This window comes from Theropithecus gelada, chromosome 1 (genome assembly GCF_003255815.1).
Source record: "Theropithecus gelada isolate Dixy chromosome 1, Tgel_1.0, whole genome shotgun sequence".
In the NCBI taxonomy this organism is placed as follows: domain Eukaryota; kingdom Metazoa; phylum Chordata; class Mammalia; order Primates; family Cercopithecidae; genus Theropithecus; species Theropithecus gelada.
Genome location: NC_037668.1, coordinates 39,066,950 through 39,094,492, shown reverse-complemented (window position 1 = coordinate 39,094,492; position 27,543 = coordinate 39,066,950). Strand labels below are relative to the sequence as shown.

At 42.1% G+C, this 27,543-nt stretch overlaps 1 protein-coding gene across 3 annotated transcripts in view; it reads right to left on the bottom strand.

The window, feature by feature from the left end:
- The window catches only part of KIF1B (kinesin family member 1B), a 178,212-nt gene that overhangs the window by 39,768 nt on the left and 110,901 nt on the right, over positions 1 to 27,543 (bottom strand). For all 3 annotated transcript variants that reach the window (XM_025398642.1, XM_025398661.1, XM_025398651.1), the window contains 12 exons: positions 24,869 to 24,962; positions 23,127 to 23,275; positions 20,644 to 20,822; positions 19,806 to 19,943; positions 18,046 to 18,294; positions 11,037 to 11,155; positions 8,922 to 9,007; positions 8,461 to 8,590; positions 8,131 to 8,293; positions 5,778 to 5,868; positions 3,178 to 3,296; positions 1,797 to 1,852 (listed from right to left, as the gene is read on the bottom strand). In XM_025398642.1, coding sequence (XP_025254427.1) covers positions 1,797 to 1,852; positions 3,178 to 3,296; positions 5,778 to 5,868; positions 8,131 to 8,293; positions 8,461 to 8,590; positions 8,922 to 9,007; positions 11,037 to 11,155; positions 18,046 to 18,294; positions 19,806 to 19,943; positions 20,644 to 20,822; positions 23,127 to 23,275; positions 24,869 to 24,962 — 1,573 coding nt within the window. The remainder of the gene's footprint in view (positions 1 to 1,796; positions 1,853 to 3,177; positions 3,297 to 5,777; positions 5,869 to 8,130; positions 8,294 to 8,460; positions 8,591 to 8,921; positions 9,008 to 11,036; positions 11,156 to 18,045; positions 18,295 to 19,805; positions 19,944 to 20,643; positions 20,823 to 23,126; positions 23,276 to 24,868; positions 24,963 to 27,543) is intronic.

The window sequence follows — 27,543 nt, the reverse complement described above, 5'->3', positions numbered from 1 at the left end:
CTCAGCCTCCCGAGTAGCTGGGACTACAGGCGCCCGCCACCTCGCCCGGCTAGTTTTTTGTATTTCTTAGTAGAGACGGGGTTTCACCGTGTTAGCCAGGATGGTCTCGATCTCCTGACCTCGTGATCCACCCGTCTCGGCCTCCCAAAGTGCTGGGATTACAGGCTTGAGCCACCGCGCCTGGCCAAAACTCCATATTCTTAACTGTACTGATGCTATGTGACTTTAGTTAAGCTGCTTAACCTCTGGGAGTCTGTCTCCTCATTTACAAACTGTAGATCCTAATATTTAGCCTACTATCTTGAAAAGCGATCATGAAGATCCACTAACATAATGTATAAAAAGGGGCTTTATGAATCATTTAGCACTATTCACATGTGTACCCTATCACCAGTATTCAGCCCAGCTGAGTTTCACATGAGTTGGTGATGCTAGTCAGAAAGAAAATAGGGTAAGTGATCCTGGCAGTCATCTAAGGGGTCAGAAAGCAAAACCAGAAGTATTCTAACAAACTACCTACTAGTAAAATCTTCAAAATTAAAAATACTATTGCAAAGAATCCATAAAAACAAATGCAAGGGCCTCCCCCACTGCGACGGTGATGTGAAACAGACACATATAGAGAAAGTGCTTCCCAAATCTCTAGGAAGAAAATGTGATACGACCTTGAAAATGTGCTGAGCTCTACATTCAGCTCAAGTTGCAAACGGAAATGTCAGTGTTTCATTTGCAGAGAGCCAGGCTTCAGGACAAGCGCCTGAGGTTGGTTCTACATCTAAGGTGGAGCTAATTCAGCTACTAACCATCTCGTTTGGGTACCCTCTCGCTCTGGCAGCTGGGAACTGGCAGAAAGAGAAAAGGCGGCAATGGGTCAGCCTCATCCTGGAAGGTGGCAATAGCGGAGGATGCAAGCACACTGGCGTGCTCAGAAAATGTGTCCAACACATGCACATTCACATAGCCAGACACGAGAAACCGAATCAGCTCAATCTTTCTCTCATGGTCTGAAGGCAGATGAAGATGGGGAATACATTGGGTGGAGAGTGACCACAGGGTGGGGTGGGAATTTGGTGAATGGGCAATGAGGAAAAAGGACAGAAATAAAGAAAAATCAAAACAAGATCACTGAACATGCAGAATAAATTTACTACGCAAAGAAATGCCTAGTCCTCTGACAGTTATGGGAAGTTACATACAAAGCAGAAAGATTTAGGAACACAGTGATTATCAAAATCTGCAAATAGAAGACCACAGAGTTGGTAGATAAGGCCCCCTATTGTTTCTTACTTCTTGTCTTATTTTATTATTTTATTTTATATTGTTTTGAGATGGAGTTTCGCTCCTGTTGCCCAGGCTGGAGTACAAAGGTGCAATCTCCGCTCACTGCAACTTCCACCTCCCTGGTTCAAGCGATTCTCCTACCTCAGCCTCCCAAGTAGCTGGGATTACAGGCGTGTGCCACCATGCCCGGCTAATTTTGTATTTTTAGTAGAGATGAGAGTTTCACCATGTTGGTCAGGCTGTTCTCGAACTCCTGACCTCAGGTGATCCACCTGCCTCGGCCTCCCAAAGCGCTGGGATTACAGGTGTAAGCCACCGGGCCTGGCCTTTACTTCTTATTTTAAATCAGGAACTAGGAATTCTAGTTCCTACTAGATATATACAAGAGGAGCAGGAATACATGTGGATACATAGAAGGATAGAAATTCCAACATGACTTCCATTTGAAAAGTCATTCAGAATAAGAGATGTATTCACACAGAGATTATCATGCAAAAAGCAGAGTGAGTGCTCACCTGGCTTGGACAGAGGCATGGGTGGAGGGAAGAATCGGCGGCATGGCTGAGGCGGACTGCAAAGAAAGGAAGACAAAGATCAAGACTACAAGGAGTTATTTATTTTAGAAATTCTCCCCTTTGTGCTGGACTGCAAATTGAATTTCCTTCTCTTTAGGCATTTCACAACTAGGAGTGAGAATGTATGTAAAAGTTCTGTGACAGTACAGAAGGAAAACAATGTTTTATGTATAGCTTCTAAAAGCAGGGAAAAAGAGAGAAACTGTTTGACTTCCACATGCCTATCTCAAGACATTCCATTTGCAGATTTGAGGTTCTGGATTCCAAGTTGGAGTTTTCCAACATTAACGTAAACAGAACCGGCACACAGATATTAAGATTAACGTAATTATTATTCTTCTTGCTGGTCACTACCATCGCTTTATACTTCTCTTTGTGTGAATGTATTTAAAAGAAAAAAAACTTTTTGTAATAACTATTTGCAGTGTAGAAATCAATAAACCCCGTTTTTTCAAGAGAAAGAAAAAGACTACAGAGCTGGATGTTGATATCAACAGCATGTTTTAATTCCCTTTAAGAGAGCAGACTTTTGCATTTTCAACTCTGGCATAATACCAGATAATAGAGATAATCCTAGATAGTGAAATAGGCTAAATCTCATTTTAAAAATGTCTCCTTCTAAGTCTTAGCTAATAAATGAAATAAGAAAATTCTTCTGCCAACACCAACACTCTGCCATCACCAGAAAGGCCCACTGTTGCCTTCCTCAGCAGTTTTGATGACTGTACTTAGAGCTTCTATTTCATAAAGCTGTGGGCATTAGGAACATTTTTTTTTTTTGAGACAGAGTCTTGCTCTGTCGCCCAGGCTGGAGTACAGTGGCGCGATCTCAGCTCACTGCAAGCTCTGCCTCCCGGGTTCGCACCATTCTCCTGCCTCAGCCTCCCGAGTAGCTGGGACTACAGGCGTCCGCCACCACACCCGGCTAATTTTTTGTATTTTTGGTAGAGACGGGGTTTCACCGTGTTAGCCAGGATGGTCTCGATCTCCTGACCTCATGATCCGCCCGTCTCAGCCTCCCAAAGTGCTGGGATTACAGGCTTGAGCCACCATGCCCGGCCAGGAACAATTTTCAACAATTTTCATGTTATATTCCTATCACCTCAAATTTCTACAATATTCAAAGTCTCTTCCTACAAAAAGATGGTATTTGAGATCACCCGGTCAAAATTTAATTTGTTCTATCTAAAATCAGTGACTAGGTGACTATAAGATGATGGTGAAGTTTCTAAATCCCTCAAAAGATTTCTTCCTTTCCAGCAATCAAGAAACTAAAAATCAAAACAATACCATCAAAAATGTTTGCTTATTTGGTCCAAACCTGTTAAGCTCCTGTCCTTGCAGATGAAGCGGGTGCTGCTGATAATGCCCAAAGACTTCAAATACAATAGGCTTGGTTTTGATGTAATCCACAAACGATTCAGTGATCTCCACGGCAATCTACAGCCAAGCAAGATTAGGAAAAGATTACAAGAAAACACAGATTTCTGCTTCAATCAGAACTTTAGGTATTTTGATTTTGTTTGTTTGTTTGTTTTTGAGACAAGGTCTTGCTCTGTAGTGCACGAACAAGGCTCATGCAGCCTCACCCTCCCAGGCTCAAGCAATCTTCCTGCCACAGGCTCCGGAGTAGCTAGGACTACAGGCATGCACCACCATGCTTGGCTAATTTAAAACAATTTTTTGTAGAGACAGCATCTCACTATGTTTCCCAGACCGGTCTTTAACTCATGCGCTGAACTGATCCTTCTGCCTCAGCTCCCAAAGTGCTGGATTACAGGCATGAGCCACTATGCCTGGCCCAACTTTACTACTGCTGAGTGTCCAGAATCTGCTAGGCCTCTTGCAACAAAAAACAGGGAATCCCCTATGTTGTTTTTAATTCTAAAGTAATTTTTCCAAGTTTCAGGTATTCAAGATCTTCCATAATTTGCCTCAACTGATCTTGGCCCCTGTTCCCCTTCCTATGCTTACCATTCTGGCTCACTCACTCAACTGCTGCTCCTTTCACCTGCTCTCTCTTCTGCTGTGCCGAGGACTGGCACTTCCATACATCCATGCATGTATTGACTATGGCCTATGTGCCAGGCACAATGCCAAGTTTGACGCACCTTTTCTTGCTTATACTACATCCTTCAGGGAGCTTCCTATCCCCTTTCTCCCCCAACTATCCTCCCCAACAAAAAGTAACTATTTTAAGTTAGTTTTCCATTCATATAAATAACTTTCCCTTTCTCTACTCCCACTGCATTTAGTGAATATTTTCTCATGTTCATCTTTGCATGACTGGTGTTTATGTATGCATTTTATTTCCCCTATCGTAATTCAAAGCTCACTGGGAGCATCTGAGATTCATCTGCATTCCCCAGTTGTCAGGCACAATCCTTGTGCAAAGCAGCTGATCAAAGTTTATCAGATACATGCTTGCTTATATTTATATGAACATGAAAAAGAAGATAGCATATTTTGTGTTTGCTTTTTCCATCTTTGAAGTTCTCCTTTCCTCTCTTACTTTAGAGAGCAGACATGGTTAGCAAGAGAATGAGAGACAGTTTCACGTAGTAGTGAAGATCCTGAATGCCAGAGCTACATTTCTCTGAGCTTAAGTCCTATCTCTGCCTCTTGTAACACTGATGCGTAACTTTATTTTTATTACTACTTTTTTTTTTTTTTTTGAGATGGAGTCTTGCTTTGTTGCCCAGGTTGGAGTGCAGTGGCGCAATCTCGACTCACTGCAACCTCCCCCTCCTGGGTTCAAGCAATTCTTTTTTTTTTTTTTTTTTTTTTTTTTGAGACGGAGTCTCGCTCTGTCGCCCAGGCTGGAGTGCAGTGGCCGGATCTCAGCTCACTGCAAGCTCCGCCTCCCGGGTTTTTACGCCATTCTCCTGCCTCAGCCTCCCGAGTAGCTGGGACTACAGGCGCCCGCCACCTCGCCCGGCTAGTTTTTTGTATTTTTAGTAGAGACGGGGTTTCACCATGTTAGCCAGGATGGTCTCGATCTCCTGACCTTGTGATCCGCCCGTCTCGGCCTCCCAAAGTGCTGGGATTACAGGCTTGAGCCACCGCGCCCGGCCGGTTCAAGCAATTCTTGTGCCTCAGATGGGATTTCACCATGTTGGCCAGGTTGGTCACAAATTCCTGACCTCAAGTGATCCACCTGCCTCCCTCCCAGAGTGCTGGGATTACAGGTGTGAGCCACTGTGCCTGGTCTGATGAGCGACTTTAATTGCTCTATGCTTCAGTCATCTCAGCTAACACAGGGATTATCTTAATCTATGGTATAAAGGGAAAGACTAAATTACACAAAAACTCTCAGAACAGTGACTAACACGAAATAAACTCTCAGTGAATGTTAGCTATTGTGATGAGGATAATGACTCTGGAACATAGCTTGAGTGAAATTTCATGTAAGAGAGGGAAGGATCTGTTTTCTTACTTCACATAAGAATACAGTTGTAAAGGGCATTAATGTGTTAATTATACTATCAGTTGCAAGGAAAACAGACTCTAAATCTTAATTTAGCTACAGAAGGTATTTGATATTTTTTATGTTATTTGCAATTGAGCAACATAAGTATCTTAGGGTTTAAAGGACAATGCATTCACTTTAACAAAACTCTTATTAAGCATGCTTATTTTTCTAGGACAGAAACACTAAAACAACTCATTGCATTCAAACTGATGGAAGATATTATTGGCAGACCAACCCACATTCCACTCACTAGGCCCATTGTAATACAGACAAGAAGGCTTGCTGCTCAGGCCACTGTGGATGACCTCACCACTCTAGTCACGCCCTCTATTGTCTACTCCCCCCATTGCACAGCCAGTGACTTGTACGTCTTCTTATCACCCTTCCTTGGCTAAGAAAACCAAGGTACCAGAAAAACATACGTTTGGCAAAAAGGTCTGGCCACTTACATTCTGCACATGATAAAAGCCCAGGGGACTTCCTCTGCCATTGTTTTTGAGGGGCTCCGTGGAGAATGCTTCATCATGGCGATGCAGAAAGCTTCATAAAAAAATAAAAAGACTCGTGAACACTGTATTAAATGGTTTTATCAGAATCTGTTTCAAGAGCCCAATGTGGATCCTATAGAAAGAAGCATTCCACTTAAGCAGATTCTTTAAGTTATTTACATTCCCTTGTCAAGAACCTTTTCCGTATCGCACAGAGGGTATTTTAGATTTTATTTCAAAAATGACTGAAAAATTAACTGATCCTATTTTAGACTTTATTTCAAAAATGACTGAAAAATTAACCGACCCTGATCACTTAGTAAATGGATGTATGTGCAAGAATGCTTTAGAGAGAGTGAAGAAGTGAATTCAATTAACTCCTCTTCCTTTGTAAAAGCTTTTTACTAAAAATAAAAACAATGTCATTTTGTACAGAAAAAAATTAGCAGACTCAAGCTTCCACAGTTAGTGCGAAAGCCTGTGGCTGGCATAGTTACCTAAGAGTGTTGTGGATTCAAATGTCACCTCTTCCAGGCAGTCTTTCCTGACTTACCCTGACAGTTCTGTGTTCCCACATTACTAGTAATGTTTTTTTCCTTAATAGCAATGATTTCACTGTAATAATATATTTATATGCCTCTCCCCCCACCAGACAGCAAGTGTTTTCCCACAGGTCTCGACACACAGAAGACACTCTGGAAAAATTTATTGAACCAGTGGGCTATATTTAGTTATCTTCACAGATAGTGAGATGCTATTTTTTTCTCTTTCTCTCCCTATTATTAGTCTGAAATAAAAATAACTGCACAGTTAAAGTGGACCCAATACAAAGATTTACTGCCAGATAGAAAAATCCATCAGAAGGACACCCCTTCCATCAAGAAAAAATGGAGAAAAAGAAAATATTTTCAGTTCGGGGGAGAGACCAGTAGTATGAACTTGTTGTCTTCCAAATTAGTTCACCAGTCTGAGAACACTGGCATGTTTGTGCCAAGTGCTCCAAATCCCTGATTCCTGTATTGCTGGCACTGCAGCATTCTTGGGGTTCCCTGGTGAAAGGTGAACTCATTCACAGTGCTCTGCAGCCATACCTTCCCGGCACAGGCCAGAGGAGCCACTGTAAAAACACGGATGCCTTTGAGGCTGCTTTCAACACAAAGCAACATGCCCTTTCCCCCAGAGCTAACACCAGGTGGAGATGCTGCTCTTTTTAGGAGATTGCAGGACAAAGGTCAACTCACTATTGTCACTTCAGACATCAGTTAATCAAATAGATGTTTTCCATGAAAAACATGCCTGATTAGAATAGCAACAGTTCCAAAAAACAGATTCATCTGGTCAATACTATCCTGCCTTCAGTTTGAGGGTATGAGTGAAAACACATTAAATAGGTGAAATCAATTCTCGATGGGTAATATTTCAACAATTGTGAGTTGTAGCAAATAATATTAGTGGCCTACTATATAGTAATCACATTTAATTCAGATCACATTTAACTCAATTTTCTGTGATAAAACCTGTACAAAAGCTTTATAAACTGCACTAGGACCGATGGGAAGGCCAAGGCACACTCTGAGGGGAGAGGGATGGCAGAACCCAAAGCAGCCTCTTGGTGGCACCAGTAGCAAACTGAGGGCTGTAGGTACGGAGGGGTCAGACTTCAGTCTCTTGTACTGTGGCCCTTCCCAAGTACTGAAAAGACACATTGAAGTTTGGAGGTATTAAAACTGAAGATTCACAAAAAAGTGTTTTCCTGGGGCAGTCTTGAGAAGAAAGCACCTAGAGCACAGGGTCTGAGAGGGCCGCGGGAAACAGCAAGTCCTATGTGGATGACAAATGACAAGTGTCACATCTTCTCCACATACTAGCTTTTTTCAGTTGATGTAGAATTTATCCTTCTTTACATTGTTTAAATTTTCCTTTTCCCGAGTATTAAACAGGCATAATTGGTGGCCAGATAAGCCACTGCTTTCAGATTTACTAATAAGACATTTCAACATGAAGAGAACTAGAAAGACTCATCAACAGGCTTATGTGATCAGACCCTACATTCCTGGTAAAGGGGGACCGCTCACAGCAGAGCCCTGCAGCAGGGTGCGCGGCATGCTCCTCCTGCCAGGGAACCCTGTTGCATTCCAGGACAGGTTTCTGGTTCTCACTCCCATAGGAGTGATGAAAGCATTTTCCTTCAGAGACTGGTTAGTCTTTGTCTCAAGAGTGTTAATCCCTCACACACGTAAAGCACTCTACAGTGCACAAGAGATGTCACCTCGGTTAGCAGCTAGCTAGGAGGCAGAGCAAAGGGGCAGCTTACTTGAACTGACAGAAGATATCTGCATACTCTGGGAGGATTCCACTGGCCTGCAACACTGTTACTCGGAAAGTGAAGGCACTGCCCAGTTTCAGGTGGTTGCCAATCTCTTCAGAAAACCCTTCCATTACCATCTTACCATCCAGCAAAGTGCTTGACTTCAAATCTAAAGAGGGTCAAATGAAGACACAGATGGTTCAAATAATGCAAAGAGGAGGGAGTTGGGCATTCTTTCCATTCCTAGTTGACGAAGGCCACTACGTCCCTTGATAACGGTCAATACTTTCCCTTTGTCGAAAATGTCCCCAAGCATAGTAAACTCTGTCTACATACCCAAGTCATTCATCCGATTGATTTCTTCTGGAGGAGTGATGACCTCAGAACTCTGACCCTGTCCTTCCACAATCCTCAACTCCTCCAAGGACAGACCAGAACGAGTCATTGCAACAGACGAAAAGTCACTCTGAAAAAAAGGCAGGGGCAGGTACATGGTAAAGTAGTATAAAAACATATTTTTCTCCAGTTGCCTTACTTCTGTTTATCTGCCCAACAAATAATAGTGACTGGAAAATTATATGGACCGAGGGCTGTCTGAGGAAAGGCAATGAATAAAATATGAATGTTGAGTCTATACACCTTTACCTTCATAATTGTTAGACATGTCCCATATTCTATTGAACTACTCTGTGACAACCAGCGCCCTATGTTTTTCAGTTTCACAGGAGAACTGGTCTCCAACGCTGAACATTCTTTTTCTTTCCACAAGGTTTTCCTTCTTCCTGACGGGTTCTCACCTGATTAAAGTATTCATTATCAAAAGATATTTTAGCCGTTCCTGACTGTCGAATTCCAGAGCCATAATCAGGAGCTTCTTCATCCGCTAAAGCAGAAAAAAAATAATTAGGAAGAATTGAGTGAGACTACACAGCGGGAGGAAGGGAAAAGGCTCTTGCTGGATTATAAACTCAAGTCCTTGGCATAAGAGAATGATACCAAAGTAGTAACACGGCATGGGCTGCTTCGCACTCTATTCATGTAGATTGATCACCTTCTTTAGCTCAAATGAGACTAGTCAATAAAGAAATGAGACTAGTCAATAAAGAATTGGTTTTAGACTGGGCGTGGTGGCTCACGCCTGTAATCTCAGCACTTTGGGGGACTGAGGCAGGCAGATCACGAGATCAGGAGTTTGAGACCAGCCTGACCAATATGGTGAAACCCTGTCTCTACTAAAAATACAAAAATTAGCCGGGCGTGCTGGCACACGTCTGTAATCCCAGCTACTCAGGAGGCTGAGGCAGGAGAAACCCTTGAACCCGGGAGGCGGAGGTTGCAATGAGCCGAGATCGCGCCACTGCACTTCAGCCTGGGTGATAGAGGGAGACTCCGTCTCAAAAAAAAAAAGATTCTGTTTTATTCTTGAGATTGTCCAAATGTCACACCTAGAAATACTGACTGTCTCCATGCTGGCAAGATAATAGTCAATAATACCCAACAAGTATTTGAAAATATTATATTGTACGTGTGGAGGAGACTTCCATATACTCAATACTGGTGATTGTGTCACAAGTTTCCATGGGGGAAAGGCTGAAAGGTCACTGGACACAGCACAGCATTTGGCAATTAAGACAGAAAGATTACAGAAAATGACCACATTCTTTCCTCAGAACATAGGCTGGATCATGGAAAAATGGAAAATACCAAAATCTTTTTTTTTTTCAATTGTTTTTTAAGAGATGGCGTCTCACTATGTTGCGCCAGTTGGCCTCAAACTCCTGGGCTCAAGCAATCCTACCTCAGCCTCCCAAATAGCTGGGACTACAGGCACAAGCCACCATAAACAGCTTGTATCAGCTTGACCCGTGCATTACAAAACAGCAGCCAAACAAATGTCTATTATAAGTACTCTGAGAAAAAAAAAAAAAACCTAAGCAAGTCAAAGGCCTAACAATCCTTTGTTAATAATGAAGCAGTTAAGATACATTATTTAGGCCAGGCTGGGCACAGTGGCTCATGCCTGTAATCCCAGCACTTTGGGAGGCCAAGGTGGGTGGATCATCTGAGGTCAGGAGTTTGAGACCAGCCTGGCCAAAATGGTGAAACCTCATCTTTACTAAAAATACAAAAATTACCTGGGTATGGTTACAGGTGCCTGTAATCCCAGTTACTAGGGAGGCTGAGGCATGAGAATTGCTTGAATCCAGGAGGTGGAGATTGCAGTGAGTTGAGATTGTGCCACTGCGCTCCAGCCTGGGCAATAGAGTGAGACTCCGTCTCAAAACAAAACAAAACAAAACAAAACAAAAGGCCAATGACTGGCCGGGTGCAATGGCCCACACCTGTAATCCCAGCATTTTGGGAGGCCAGGGCAGGAAGATTGGTTGAGCTCAGGGGTTCGAGACTATGCTGGGCAACATAATGAAACCCTAACTCAATAAAAAACTTAAAAATTAGCTGGGAGGTGGTGTGCGTCTGCAGTCCCAGCTATTTAGGTGGCTGAGGTGGGAGGATGGCTCAGCCTGGAGTTTTGTAAAAGATGCAGTGAGATATGATTGCACCACTGCACTCCAGCCTGGATGACAAAGTGAGACCCTATCTTGAAAATTAAAAAAAAGGCCAATGACTTTTATATAGTTAATGCAAGAGCTGCTCTTTAACATGTTTAAGAAAATCTCTTTACCCCATTATTGCAAAATAGCAATAGTCTGGACTAAGCAGGATCTATTTGTGATACTTGGGAACAATTGCTAGAAAGGAGCAATAAAGGCTTTCTCCAAAGTATGTGTATGTATATTACACATACAAACTCTCCACAGTTTGTCTGTGTAATATAAGCGTGACCCACGCGGAACTGGCCTGCTTTGTCTCTAAAGAACTCACAGCTCTCATTTCAGAAGAGGGTCACCTACCTGCAATGGCCTGTACAGCCACACGCAGAAATCCCCGCACTTCACCTTTCTCACTGACGATGGCCACCCTGTGGATCAGGGGCACAGGATACAGCAGATTGCTCAGGTAAACAAATGCCCTAGAGACAGAAACCAGGAGACAAATGTCAGAGCATCCATGGAGAGAGAAACTGCTTTCAGGTTCACTGAGAACATCTTCCTGCAACTGTGAGCTGACTTCTGGCCTTGTCTTAAGACCCCTTCTCAGTCCTATCCTCTCAGATTTGCCTCCAGCTGCCTTTTCAGCACAGATCATGAACAAGCAAATGCTTGGCAGAACTGTTGACGAAGACCAACACACACCAAATCACGCTCTAAAACTTAACTACTGTAGGGAGAAGAGTCACACCTGGAAGCAGACTTTCAAGATACTGCTCTATGAATGCTGCTGGGGGCAGGTTAGAGGAGCCCATTCAAGAGCTTAATCTTTTTTTTGAGACAGAGTCTCACTCTGTGGCCAGGCTGTAGTACAGTGGCATGATCTCGGCTCTCTGCAACCTCCAACTCCCTGGTTCAAGTGATTCTCCTGCCTCAGCCTCCCGAGTAGCTGGGATTACAGGCACACACCACCATGCCCAGCTAATTTTTGTATTTTTAGTAGAAATGGGGTTTCACCATGTAGGCCAGGCTGGTCTCAATCTCCTGACCTTGTGATCCGCCCACCTCAGCCTCCCAAAGTGCTGGGATTACAGGCGTGAGCCACCATGCCCAGGCAAGCCTAACCTTTTAATTTAAGAAATTATAAAGAGGTTTTGTTTCATTTTTCCCAATAGATAAAACAGAAACCAGGAGACAAAAAAGGCAGGAAAATGGGCCAAAATACAGCTAATAACTCTAAAATAAATTCCATATCACAGCATTACGGGTCTTTATTGTTTTTTGTTTGTTTGTTTTTAAGATGGAGTCTCACTCTGTCACCCAGGCTGGAATGCAGTGGTGTGATCTCGGCTCACTGCAGGCTCCGCCTCTTGGGTTCACACCATTCTCCTGCTTCAGCCTCCCATGTAGCTGGGACTATAGGCACACACCACCACGCCTGCCTAATTTTTTTGTATTTTTAGTAGAGAGGGGTTTTCACCGTGTTAGCCAGGATGGTCTTGATCCCCTGACCTCATGATCCACCCGCCACAGCCTCCCAAAGTGTTGGGATTACAGGCGTGAGCCACCACGCCTGGCCTATGGGTCTTTATTGTTACCTTATTTATATATTTATTTTGAGATGGAGTTTCGCTCTTATTGCCCAGGCCGGAGTGCAGTGGTGTGATCTCGGCTGACTGCAACCTCCACCTCACGGGTTCAAGCAATTCTCCTGCCTCAGCCTCCTGAGTAGCTGGGATTACAGGCATGTGACACCATGCCTGGCTAATTTTATATTTTTACTAGAGACAGGATTTTTCCACGTTGGTCAGGCTGGTTTCGAACTCCTGACCTTAGGTGATCCCCCCACCTTAGCCTCCCAAAGTGCTGGGATTACAGAAGTGAGCCACCACGCCTGGCCATTCATTGTTACTTTCAGAAATGACTATTATTGTCTGGGCATGGTGGCTCATGACTGTAATCCCAGCACTTTGGGAGGCTGAGTAGGTGGATCACCTAAGGCCAGGAGTTCGAGACCAGCCTGGCCAACACGGTGAAACACCATCTCTACTAAAAATATAAAAATTAGCCAGGCATGGTGGCGTGCACCTATTGTCCCAGCTATTCGAGAGGCTGAGGCAAGAGAATCGCTTGAACCCGGGAGGCGGAGGTTGTGGTGAGCCGAAATTGCACCACTGCTCTCTAGCCTAGGTGACAGGGTGAGACTCTGTCTCAAAAAAAAAAAAAAAAAAAAAAAAAGAAATGACTATTATTTTCAGGCAGGGTGACTGACAAGGTGAGGTCAGCAGACACATATGGACACAGAAGCTCTGCAGCCAGAAATTTTTGAGTTCTAAGATTAGAGGAGACTCTGAATGGGCATCAAGACAAATGTTAAGGGCCAGGCATGGTGGCTCACGCCTGTAATCCCAGCACTTTGGGAGGCCCAGGTGGATGGGTCACCTGAGGTCAGGAGTTCAAGACCAGCCTGGCCAACATGGTGAAACCCCGTCTCTACTAAAAATACAAAAATTAGCCAGGCATGGTGGCAGGCGCCTGTAATCCCAGCTACTTGCGGGGGCCATGGCAGGAGAATCGTTTGAACCCAGGAGGCGGAGGTTGCAGTGAGCCAAGATCACACCATTGCACTCCAGCTTGGAGGACAAGAGTGAGACTTCGTCTCAAAAAAAAAAAAAAAAGAAAAAAGACAAACGTTAAGGGAGAAGATGACAGTTGATGCCTAAAAGGTTTGCTTTTGCTCCTAGAGTTCAAAACCTAATTCAGAAATGCATAAGAAAAAGGTAAAATATAGCTCTAACACTTTATATTTCAAGCAAACTAGCAAAGTCCTATCTTTGGTATTTTCTTCTTCTTTCATTATTTTGTAGCTATTACTTTTTTAAAAAAGCAATAAAAACTGGTGCTCACAAAGCTAAAGAGTGTTCATTCCAATTAGTGAAAGGGAAATAGAATCTAGTTCCTAGTGTGATTCTGGTCTTCCCATTTGGTATATGCTGATCTTCGAACATAAGACAAAAGACAAAGATAGACACTTGTATCAATAAATCAAACAAAACCAAGTGACACGCATGCTTATCTGATGCTTTTCCTGTTCTGAAATCTATTTTAAAACAAAGAGAGGAGGAGGACGGACTGGGTATTTGGGATTTCAACTCAAAGTAATGAAAATTATGAAAACAGACATAATACATCACAGAAAAACAAATGTTAATATGACTAGAGCATAAATGAAATGAAAATGAAAAATATAACAAAAATAACTGCGAATGAACATTAAATCAGATGAAATAATGCCACTTCCCTTTCAGTCTGCTCCAAAGCAGGAGACAGAAATGCTAAGAAACAGAGAGTTGAAGCTCTGGTGTAAAAAAATGTAAGAATGAAAAGTTCTAAAAAGTTCTAAACAAAACCATCAAACAACAACTACTGCAACAGAATTTAAAAGACTAAGAATTTGGCGTAAGGTATCAAATGGATAATTTCACTTTCAAAGTCAACGCATACACAGATCACTCTCCTCTATTATGGGCACCCCAGCTAGACTTGTCCATTTCAAGGCCTGGCCCATTAAAGAGCCATTGCACATGTCCCCTGCCTGGAGTCCTCTCTGCACTTGATGCCTACACCTCATGCCTTTGATTTTTTTTTTTTTTTTTTTTGAGACTGGGTTTCACCATGTTGGCCAGGCTGGTGTCAAACTCCTGATCTCAGGTGATCCACTCACCTCAGCCTCCCAAAGTGCTGGGATTACAGGTGTGAGACACCACACCTGGCCTCATGCCTTTGATTTCACATCTTCAGGTCTTATTTCAAACACCACTTTCTCATAACAGGTCCCCCAATGTTATGTGATCTCCGGCAACACACACAACTATTTCATCATTGCTATAATTTACATTTATTTGTGCAATTATTTAATTTATGTCTGTGTCATCCATCAGACTATAAGTCTATGAGGGCAGGAACCATGTCTGGTTTTGCTCACCACTGTCTGCAGAGAGCTGGGCCACTCTATAAATATTTGGTAAGTGAACATGTACATAAGGGAACAGGAAAATGATTTCTCTCTTATCTTTAAGTAGAAGTGGAAGCTTTTCCAGAAAAATGGGTTATACCAGAAGCAGAAAAGCAAAGCCATCCAACTTATACTAGGTTGATTTTTCAGAGCCAGCTCATACTAGGTATTAACTACACAGAACACATTTAGATTCCTAACTATATCTAATTTATTTCAAAAAATAGCTATTCAAAAGCAGGAGTCCCTTTTTTTTTTTTTAAGAAAGCTTATATTAAGCACACATTATATTAAAGCACTGTTTGCACACACACTAAAGATGAGATTGCCTGTCTGCCTATGGCAAAGGCTAGTCCAAGTGTGGGAGCATTGAAGGCCATTATTATAGATTTCCCTTTTTAGATAATTCTGTAATTCTATGGCAGGGACATCAGCTCCATGACTATACAATCACACATTCACTAGACAGCACCTTGTCATGTTACCAGAATATAGCCCTTAGCTCCAAATCAATGCTATATAAACATTCTATTCTGAAGCTTTTTAAACAGAATTTTCATAATTACTCTGCATTTTTGAGAATCTTTATACTTTGACCTAGCAGACTGAAGGAGAACAGGGATGAGAGAGGGAAAAACGTAAAAGATACATTAGCAGAAAGTTCAATGAAGTTACTTCAAAAAGGGAAACAAACTGGTCAACATAAAGATAAGAAAAATTAGCAAAATTATGGTGCTACTTATAGAAAGAATGTCAGTTAAGGTACTTAGAGAGATCACAGAATAATCATCTTTAACCCCCTTTTAACCCAGAAGACTAGCTTAAATATTTTACATTTCATCCCAAATTATGATGGATGGTTCATAACATCCCAGCATGCCATAAGAGAATAGCTAAAGGGACAAGCTCTTTTCATGTGCAATATAAAGTTTTAGCAGAGGCAGTCATGGCTAAAAAACAAACTTACTAATGGAATTTCACAAGAAACTAATGTTTTTTTCCCCCCAGACGGAGTCTTTGCTCTGTTGCCCAGGCTGGAGTGCAGTGGCATGATCTCGGCTCACTGCAACCTCTGCCTCCCGGGTTCAAGTGATTGTCCTGCCTCAGCCTCCTGAGTGGCTGGGATTACAGGCACAACCCACCATGCCTGGCTAATATTTGTATTCTCAGTAGAGACAAGGTTTCACCACATTGTTCAGGCTGGTTTCAAACTCTTGACCTCATGATCTGCCCACCTCAGCCTCCCAAAGTGCTGGGATTACAGGCGTGAGCCACCGCACCCAGCCACAAACTAAAAATTTTACAAGTGAATTATATTTGAAATTATATGCCAATAGGGGAAATCCAACCTTGTGAATCACAAAAACAGGAAACTAGTTACTTTCCTTACACATACAATGACACTACACAACTGGGTGATGATGCATTACTGTAAATTTTGTTTGCAGAAGAGAAATGTAGTCAAGGGCAAAAATGGAAAGCTATTCTTCACTTTACTGATTGTTATTATATTATTTCACTTCCTCCCCCAGTCCTTTCTTACAAGGTTAGAACCTGGGAATCTAAACAAATGGAAAAGTCAATTCCTGAGCCACAGCTCATAAGTATTTTATGTGAAAATCAAAATAGAGTTGATTGCTTTATATCTATACTTACATCTGATATGATTAAAAGAAATAAAACTATAAGACTAGAGACAAAACAATACATGTATCCTCAGTTAATTTCCACATTAAGCGGGATTGTCTCCAGTTACCATACAACTTCCTCAAAATACAAATGCTTCTTAGTAGAAGTCTTAACCAGGATATTCATTTTTGCTAGTGTAGATGACAGAATATGAAAGCTGAAAAAGATCTTTATGGCTCTTTATTTCTACCTGTTACTCACTTTACACTTGAGAGCCCAAAAGGCTTCAGTTTAAGTTGCTTGTCCTAGTGACAGAGATGGCCTAGGACCCAAGACTTCTCCTGACAATTAGGTCAGCCTTCTCCTCACCATGTTACATAAGATGAAGCTGCCTACTCTTCACTGCAATAGTATAGAACACAAGCGAACAGTTTTAGAAACTGTAATTAGCATTGGGACAAAGTTTATGGCCAGAAACTTTTTGGTTAATCCAATGGGCGCTCTACTGTTGAACTTGTAATTTAAATCACCTCAGCATGAAAGCTGGAGATGAACAAAGACACCAGTATCAGGAACATGTGCATAGAGAGTTCTGCATCACTGACAGATGGATGCACAAACTGAGAGCCAGAGACAATGCCTCAGTTTGGTGAACTACTCTTAACACAAAGCAGTTTCATATAGCACCGAACAAATATTCATTGTTCTTTTTTTTTTAGACAGAGTTTCGCTCTTGTCACCCAGGCTAGAGTGCAGTGGTGCAATCTTGGCTCACTGCAACCTCTGCCTCCCGGGTTCAAGTGATTCTCCCGCCTCAGCCTCCCGAGTAGCTGGGATTACAGGCACCTACCATCATACCCGGCTAATTTTTTGTGTTTTTAGTAGAGACGGGGTTTCACCATGTTGGGCAGGCTGGTCTCAAACTCCTGACCTCAGGTGATCCATCCACCTTGGCCTCCCAAACTGCTGGATTACAGGCGTGAGCCAAAGTGCTAGGATTACAAGGGTGAGCCACCGCACCCAGCCAATATTCACTGTTGATGGGGTCAATAGATGATTTTCTGAGCTTTATCATTATAAACCCTATAGGTTAAAATTTTAGCAGATGCCAAAGATCCGTAGACAGGCTCAGTGAAACTGGCCAAAGAAAGGCATCCATTTTAGGTAAAGGAGAAGCTTAACTTTCCTGATTCTTTTTAGGACTCAGTAGACTAAGCAAAAAATAAACTTAACTCTACTCCTGAATCTACTTTTGTCCTCTGACTCCTGCAGTACCACAAATTCTTCAGCCAAACCTTGGCCTCGCACTGCCCCCTCTCTCATGTTATCTCCATATGCTTTTTCAATCACAATCCTTTGAAAAGGAAACATCTAGACCATAATACTATTCACTGAACCCACCACATTTGACTCTTAGCTTTACTTTCTCCTTTGGGGTTCCCCTCCTCAGAACAAAATTACTGGACAATTTAAGACAAGGTGTCTTCCATGCAGTCTTCATATATTGCTGCGTATTGTGCTGAGCAGACTGAGGACCGCACACACAATGCCTGAGAACTGTCTCAGCCAGACCAGCACTGACAAAGAACTTGAAGTATTGGAGAACTTGAAAAAGAGCATTCATGAGTTGAATTGGCTAATGCAAGGTTATCCAAAATTGCGCAAGCAGGGAGGCCTTCAGAGCAAGAGCTGGTCCCTTTTCGCCTTTCTCACAATAACCTCACCAACCTTCCCACTAAAATGAACCAAGGGGATCGGTCGTAAAACGGGTCATGCCCGTCACTGAAGAGATCTGATCCCTCCTCCGTCCCTGCGTCAGAGCCGGCGTCATCCACGAATGCCTCATCATCAAAATCCTCCATCTCATCTTGCTGCTCGTCAGCCAGCTCAGTGATGTCGGAATCAGCCGTGGAAAAAGTGGGGGAGGGTGTGCGGTCGGCAAGGCGCTCATTCACACAGCCGTGGAAAATGGGGGAGCTAGACACCAGGTAAGACGCCAATTAACACAGCCAGGGAGAGAGGAATAGTTGGTTAAACAGGAAGCAATAGGTGCCAACAGGACAGAATCCACTGGGGAATCAACACAATAAAAGCAAATGGAAAAGCAAAAGGATAAAATAAGCATAAATCATTTGGGTCAGGTGAAAGGGAACAAGGGCAAGTTGAAAAAGTTATATAAGGACTGATCCTTAGAATAAGAAAAGCAAAGGAAACACGTGAGTAGACCATCCTAGGTAAATACTGTACTATAACACGTTTACATTCTCCAGTTCACATAAAAGATCAGCATCCAGGCCTCCAAGGACCCACTCAACATCAAAGTGAAACAAGAAGGCTTTCAATCTTTACTGAAATGCTCACGTCATCTTGGAGCAGAAACCAAAATGGATGAAATGGTATCTGGCAAAGCAGCACATGCTTTGCTAGGGTAAGATATGTTTGGCCAATTCATCTCTTAGAAAAACTACTTTGCTATCAGAGTAGAGTGGAAAAGATTTACTTCATTTCCACAACACACTATGACTTCAGTAACTCCTTTTTACCCAGCCTCTTTAAAAACCATCACTGGGTTTTCTTTTCTTTTTTTTTTTTTTTTGAGACGGAGTCTCGCTCTGTCGCCCAGGCTGGAGTGCAGTGGCGCAATCTCAGCTCACTGCAAGCTCCGCCTCCTGGGTTCACGCCATTCTCTGGCCTCAGCCTCCCGAGTAGCTGGGACTACAGGTGCCCACCACTGTGCCCTGCTAATTTTTTGTATTTTTAGTAAAGACGGGGTTTCACTGTATTAGCCAGGATGGTCTCGATCTCCTGACCTCATGATCCACCCGCCTCAGCCTCCCAAAGTGCTGGGATTACAGGCGTGAGCCACCGCGCCCAGCCCATCACAGGGTTTTCTGCAATTGAAAAAGCAATTCAAATTCTGAAATCGTAAGCTCAAAACTTAAATTTCCCTGTTTTGAAAATTTGAAACCTCTAAGAACTTGATTCAATATGGACTCATAGAGGCACTACGTGTTTTCATTAAGTGCTGGAAATAATGTATAAAATATGAGGCTGAAGGGGACTACCAAGGTGCAATTCACCCTTGCAATGACTAAAGTGCGATGAATCGCCTTTTAAAAAAAGGAAGAACAAATCAGATCATGAAGAGATTGTGTCTGATAAACTGTACTATGAATTTAAACTGTGTAGGATACAGGCATAAGTTTTCTTTTCCTTCTAAATTTATCTTAAGTACAGAACACTTCGTAAGTTTAAAGTCAGGGAAGATTTAAATACTTTGGCTGAAAGTTTGAGACTCGAAACAAAAATGCCTGCTGAATATAACTGAAGGGAAATACACCAAATGATGCAGTGGTTGTGAGTGGATAAGATTATAGACAAGGCCTTTTTACACTCTTTTTTTCCGCTTAAATTTTTATATTATCTGCTCAGGTTTGTTGAATAAAACCATTATTTTAAAAGAAGATATCAACAAAATCATCACATACCTCCCCACAAGTTTAAACCAGTGGAACCGATCATAGAAGGGATCGCTGCCAGTCACAGTGGTCTCGCTTTCGTCTTGGGCACTGGAGGCCATCTCCCCTGCCCTATCATACATCTCTCGCATCAAATCCAGCCTCTGCCTATTTAGTAAACACAAAGCACATTGGGTTAATATAATGAAATTGCATTAACCTTTCACTTTAGAACCATCTTCTATTCAAGATTTTCTCAAAAAAAAAAAAAAAAAAAAAAAGGAGTTGCTCCCACTATTTAATGTTACTTAAAAAGAATGAAGGCCAAAAGTACAGAAGCCAACACTCAGTATCCAAAGTGTCTTGATTCTAGAGATAAGCCATCAAAAGTCAAGAATGGCCACCTATCCTCTACCGGGTGAAAAGTCATAAGGGGGAATACTGTAGGTCAACTGTATGTGACACCTCAAATACACTGAGACAGGGGGAGGTATCTCATAATACTAAATATAAAAGAAGCTAGATTATAACTTCCATGTTTATTATTGATTATCCTGAGGTCCAGGATAGAAAAGATAAGTTTCAAATCTGAAACAGAAATATGATAAAACTGGAAAATTTAAAATTTAAAAGAGGGTCTATGGAGGGTAAACTTAAATATCTACAAATGTCAGAGTTGTGTGAGGAGTGCAATTTATTCACTTAAAAGAAAACGGATGGTGATACCATTGGCCAGCAACAGCGTTTAGAAAGTACAGGGAAGGAAGCAACGGTGTCCTCAGAGAGAGGAAAGTTGGAAGGAGCTCACTTGAGCAAGTCATTGTTATTTCCTAAATAAAACAATCAGCCTTTATGAATGTTTTCATACTTGAGTTTCTCCAAAGACCAATAGTGTGTTGCTCCATTCTTCAAATCCTGGACTTCTACTGCTACCACCGTGCGAGGGAAAGGCCTGTCCTCGTGAGTTTTTTCCATCTCAGTGGGAAGTAATTCAGGAGGCAGAGGGGAGTACAGTGTGTCAGTCAGCAGAACAAACTGAAACTGCACCTGAATGGAAAGAATAAACCATTGACAAATGGTTTTCAGCAAGCAAGCTTCAGAGAAGATGATACAATCATGCCCAACGGGAAAGAGGTCAAATGTGCTGTATGTGCTCAACAAATAGCTTGTGACTAACTGAAAAATATGGCCACCTGTTAGCAGTCACAGGGAATAATCCTAACTTCAAATCAAGCTATTTAAGGACTTTGTTTTCCTAGCCTGGCAGTGTTTTTGCACATACTAAAATCTTCTTCAGGGGGAAGGCACGGAGGGGACAAGGTTACACTCTGTCACCCAGGCTGGGTGCAGTGGTGCAATCACAGATCACTGTAGCCTCCACCTCCTAGGCTCAGGTGATCCTACCACCTCAGCCTCCTGTATAACTGGGACTACAGGCATTCATCACCAGCCCAGCTAATATTTTTTTATTTTTTGTAGAGATGGGTTTTTACGATGTTGCCCAGGCTGGTCTTGACCTCCTGACCTCGAATGATCCACCAACCTCGGCCTCACAAACGGCTCAGATCACAGGCACAATCCACCATGCCTGGCATAAAATCTTGATAAATATATTTTGATTGACTGAATGAAGACTTTTAATAGAATTTATACCAGAGACCAAAAGGTGGACCACAAAATGCATATCTAGTCCCTCACTAATAAGAGAGGATGAAAACACAGCAAGGTTTCCTATTTTAAATTCAGAGGATTGCAACTACTGCTCTTAAAAGCGTTTATTTGATTGGGCATGAAAGTTCACACCTGTAATCCCAGCACTCTGGAAGGCTGAGGCAGGAGGATCACTTGAGCCCAGGAGTTCAAGACCAGCCTAGGCAACACAGTGAGACCCTGTCTCTACAAACTGAGCCCAGACCAGGGCTGTAGTGAGCCATAATTGCGCCACTGTACTCCAGTCTGGGCGACAGAGCCAGATCCTATCTCATAAAAAAGTGTTTATGGCCAGGCACGGTGGCTCACGCCTATAATGCCAGCACTTTGGGAGGCCGAGGGGGGCGGATCATGAGGTCAGGAGATTGAGACCACCCTGGCTAACACGGTGAAACTCCGTCTCTACTAAAAATACAAAAAATTAGCCAGGCGTAATGGCAGGTGCCTGTAGTCTCAGCTACTTGGGAGGCTGAGGCAGGAGAATGGTGTGAACCCGGGAGGCGGAGCTTGCAGTGAGCCGAGATCGTGCCACTGCACTCCAGCCTGGGTGACAGAGCCAGACTCTGTCTCAAAAAAAAAAGTGTTGATTATATGGTAAGTACTTCACGACATTGCATCATTTATTTCTCACTACCACGTTATATTTTCACCAACAAATTATTATTAAACAATTATTTAATATTAATTAAATGCTATGCACAGCAGTAAGAAAAAAAGACAGTTACTGCCTTTATTTAGTCTACTTCAGGAGTGGCTAATAAATAATTATAAAATGAGAAAGGCTGCCGAGATTATGAATGAAGAAGATATCTTATTCTCTAGAACTAGAATTTAGTTCTAGGAGAAGATAATTAATTTCCCCAAAGTCAGGTGGTCCGTGCTCTTACCTACTACACAATATGGTCTTCCACTGTAATCTTAGCAGTGAAGAAACTGATAAACAGTGGAGCGTACAGAAGACTGAATCTAAGGTTTGGTGTGAAGTTGTGGTAATACTTACAAAAATGAATAACATTCATTCCTTTTACCATGCCAGGTACTATTTTAAGTGGTTTATGCATATGCCCATTTTCATTCCTCACAAAATCCCTTGGTGCCAGGTACTGTTACCAACCCCATTATGTAGATGGGGGAATGGAGGCACAGGGCTACCGGGATCGACACCACTCATGGAGCTGGGACTGGAACCTGGACTGTCTGGGTCCAGGGTGCGTGTGTTTGTCCGCTACACAACAGTGCCTCACAGACCCCAGAGGGGGAGCAGATCAATAGCAAAGAGGCAAAGCAAACATAGAGGTGCAAACTTAATAATAGAAAAGCAGAAGAAAATTAAAATTATTCAGAAACCCAAGAGAAGTATTTTTCTACTACTATGTTTCTCCAGTTTTTGTCAGGAATATAGTCTATTTGTAAAATAAGCTAGAAAACATCTGTTTTTAAAAAAATTTATTTAACAAAAATTTAAGTAGTACCTACTATGTTCCAGGCACATATATGAAATAAAGACATATATAAAGCTGTTTTATAGCACAAAGCTGCTGAGTTCCCCCAAAGGAAAGGTTAATTTAAGGTGAGAGCCCTGATGCACCCACAGCAGGCTCAGCTTTGCCTCCAGCTCTCCTGCGTCCTCCTGCTCCATACCTTCTTTTTCAATTCCACACTGATGGCATTGGCCTCCTTTAGGTACACGGCATTGCCCCAGAGTAAGTCCCGTAATGAAGTAAACTGATGAGACTTCCATTTCCGGAAGGCCCATTGGGCTAACTCAAATTCATGCTGTGTCCAAGGAACTGAAAGAATGAATGATGCATATTTAAAGGCAATCTTACAACTATATAAAAATTACATCTCTCTTCTAGCTTATCTCTTTTATCAAGGTGAGGTGTTTTCCAGTTTCTCTCCATTCAGCTGCTTTTGTTTCTTCTTCTTTTTAGTAAAGCTTACCAAATTCTGTTGATACTATGAAAGCAATATACACATTTCAGAAAATCTTAAAAAATCTTACTTTTGGATTTATTTAAAATAGAATAACAAAGAAATAAATTTTTCTCTGTTTTTAAAAAAAGGTATGATTATAACATGTGGCCACAATAAAAAAAAAAAAACTCCTGGCTAGGCGCAGTGGCTCATGTCTATAATCCCAGCACTTTGGGAGGCGGAGGTGGGCGGATCACCTGTCAGGGGTTTGAGGCCAGCCTGGCCAACATGGAGAAACCATATCTCTACTAAAGTTACAAAAATTAGCCAGGCGTGGTGGCACGCACCTCTAGTCCCAGCTACTCCGGAGGCTAAGGCATGAGAATTGCTTGAACCCAGGAAGCAGAGGTTGCAGTGAGCTGAGACTGCACCACTGCATTCCAGCCTGGGGGACAAAGTGAGACTCTGTCTCAAAAAACAAAAAAAGACAAACTCCTGACCTCTGTTATATTGTATGACTTCATGTATTTATTTTTTTCTATTACAGAGAGAAAAAAGGTACCATCTTGCTTATTTAAAAATAAGAAATTGGCTGGGCGCAGTGGCTCATGACTGTAATCCCAGAACTTTGGGAGGCCATGGCAGGCAGATCTACCTGAGGTCAGGAGTTTGAGACCAGCCTGAACAACACGGTGAAACCCCGTCTCCTCTAAAAACACAAAATTAGCCGAGCGTGGCGGCGCATCCCTGTAATCGCAACTACTTAGGAGGCTGAGGCAGGAGGCGGAAGTTGCGGTGAGCCAAAACTGCACTATTTATTGCACTCCAGCCTGGGCGACATGAGCAAAACTCTGTCCAAAAATAAATAAGTAAATAAATAAATAAGAAATGTAATACATAACTTAAGAGTTCCTTCAAAGTTAGTTTGAAGCCTTGAGATTGCCAAGAGGTTGGGTGGAAAAATGAACTGTGATAACTGTTTATACTGCATTATAAGGCAATAAGTAACAATGAAAGCCCTAACTCAACTAAGAAATGCTGGAAAATCTAAGATAGGCAAACATGACTAAGCAATATGACTAGAAATTTGCCAGAAATGGCTTCAAATTGAACAGACTGTCTTCACAAAGATTAAGCTCTATATTTTTAATAGATATATAAAAGTCATATCTACAGTAATATGAGAGACAGTGCATGTAAACTTTCTAAGGGATTTAAATCAAGATGTGTTCAGAAACCTTGTGAAGGTCTAAGAACACTATCACCCCCATTCCCACCTCATAAAATACAGCCTGGATTCTCAACACTGCACATCTATTCAATCATCTGTAAACTGGCTCAGTAAAATGTCGATAAATGATAGGTCCAACTAAGAGGAATTCAGCTTTGATTATGCATAAATGACTAATTTGATAATATAACTTCAAAAAGATATACACAGGAAAGTTTCAGTCTCTAGATTTCACCTTCTTCCTCCTCTTCCTCCTCTTCAGTTGTTTCTGCAGCCAGGGATCGGGTTTCAACCTGCTTCTGCAAGGCCTGCAATTTACTCTCATAGTCCTGAATGAAAAGAAAGGAGATAACATGTAGGAGTGGGAAGAAATCAGAGGGCAGGGAAAGAGAAATGGAAGGAATATTGGGGGAAGTAGAGAAAGCAAAGGACAAAGAAAAGAGACAAAGGCAGGAAACAATAATAAAAAGACATACAGAGAAATGTTCAGGGAAAAAACCCACAAATCACACAAGATGGTCTGTAATGGGTAAATGTGAAAAAGAAAAAACCCACTACAGTATGTTTCTACTTCCTCAAAGACTCAAGAGTTCTTTACCTGGGGTAGTGGTAGGAGAAAGTGGGAATTTTTAAGTGAAATAATGTGTGTATACCTTAAGCATTAGAATATATTCAGGTAATATATATCAATAAATTCCAGAGAAAAACAATATTAAAAAAGATTAAAGTCACCAGTATCATAAAAAATCTCAATTATCTAACTCTTTGGAAGGAAAAAAAAAATTAAGATTGTAGACTTTGATGCTTCCTATGGGTGAAAAATTACTCTTTGATCAGTAGGATGAGTTTAGCCTTCAGGTAACCAAAAGCTCACAGTGCTATTAGGACTGAAATAATTTGTAGATTGCAATTAGTTATTCAAGTAAGACACTTTATTTTCAATATGCAATTATAAGATGGATTACTGACCAGGTGCAGTGGCTCATGCCTGTAATCCCAGCACTTTGGGAGGCTGAGGCGGGGGGATCACCTGAGGTCAGGAGTTCGAGACCAGCCTAACCAACATGGAGAAACCCTGTCTCTACTAAAAATACAAAAATTAGCTGCCGTGGTAGCACGTGCCTGTAATCCCAGCTACTCAGGAGGCTGAGGCAGGAGAACTGCTTGAACCCGGGAGGCAGAGGTTGCAGTGAACAGAGATTGCGCCACTGCACTCTGTCACAGAAGAGAAAAAAAAAAAAGGATTATTGTAATACAAATCAGATTTATCCTTCATTTTTTCATCTACTCCACGCATTTTTCAATAAGGGTAATATCACCCCAAATGGCCAAAAAATGGTTCTGAGAGGATGAAAAAAATCTTAGTCTTTTAAAATATGAAGTACAGGCCGGGCGCGGTGGCTCAAGCCTGCAATCCCAGCACTTTGGGAGGCCGAGACGGGCGGATCACAAGGTCAGGAGAACGAGACCATCCTGGCTAACACAGTGAAACCCCGTCTCTACTAAAAATACAAAAAGTTAGCCGGGCGAGGTGGCAGGCGCCTGTAGTCCCAGCTACTCGGGAGGCTGAGGCAGGAGAATGGCGTGAACCCGGGAGGCGGAGCTTGCAGTGAGCTGAGATCCAGCCACTGCACTCCAGCCTGGGTGACAGAGCGAGACTCCGCCTCAAAAAAAAAAAAAAAAAAAAAAAAAAATGAAGTACAAATATATACAGTATACAGATAATGTAGTAAATCTGAGATATTAAACTCTCACGGTGGGGAGAGAATAGGGGACAAATGTCTAAAAAGTTTCCTTAGGTTGTTAATTTGAAAAACTTGCATTTTAGTGAAAATAAAATACGTAGGGTTAAGAAAGAGACCTGCAAACAGCACACACTAAATTACAGCAGAAGCATAAGCGTTCTAAGAAGGACTGCCAGGGTTTCGTCCTTCTTTTCTGAGACGGAATCTCACTCTACTGCCCAGGCTGGAGTGCAATGGCGCGATCTTGGCTCACTGCAACCTCCACCTCCCGGGTTCAAGCGATTCTCTTGCCTCAGCCTCCTCAGTAGCTGGACTACAGGCACCCGCCACCACGCCTGACTAATTTTTGTATTTTTGTATTTTAGTAGAGATGGGGTTTCACCATGTTGGCCAGGCTGATCTCGAACTCCTGACCTTGTGATCTGCCCACCATTGGCCTCCCAGAGTGCTGGGATTACAGGCATGAGCCACCACACCCAGCCCTGCTACTTCTTTTGGTTCCCTAGCAGTGACCCAATTACAGGCTGTCATGAGACAAAGGGTGTTTAAGTATGACCATTCACTGTTTCCAAACAGAGCTCTCCAAGTCCCATATCAAACATTTCATGCATCACAAAGCACTGCTGAAAGCCATTCAGCAAACTCTATTACAAAAGGAGCTCCCAAAGCAATGCTCACAAGGATGCATATATCCTCTATGGTTCTGGTCATTTGTCAGTTATTCTCACAAAGGAAGTGTTCTCTTTAGATGGGCAGGCAGGGACCAAGACCACCAGCCAACTACGTAGCTTTATTAGATATCTAAACACACTTTTTAGGAGACTACATGTTATGAAGAAAAAGAAAAAGAAACAAAAAATTAAACAGGTAAAAGGCTTGGGTTTGGGGTCCTGGCACTTGTTCTTACTAGCCTTATAATTCTGAGAAAGTTAAATCCACCCTAACCCTCACTTTCTTCATCTTTAAATGAAGATTTTAGCATTTGACTTGCCTACCCACACAGTACTAGAGGAAGGACCAAGAGATGAACCATTTTAAAAACACGTGAAAGCCCTCTTACATGATAATACAATATCAAAATGTCAGGCAATTTTTTTTTTTTTTTTTTTTTTTTTTTTTTTTTTTTTTTGAGTACTACCTTTTCACCCCGATTTGAGGGGGAGGA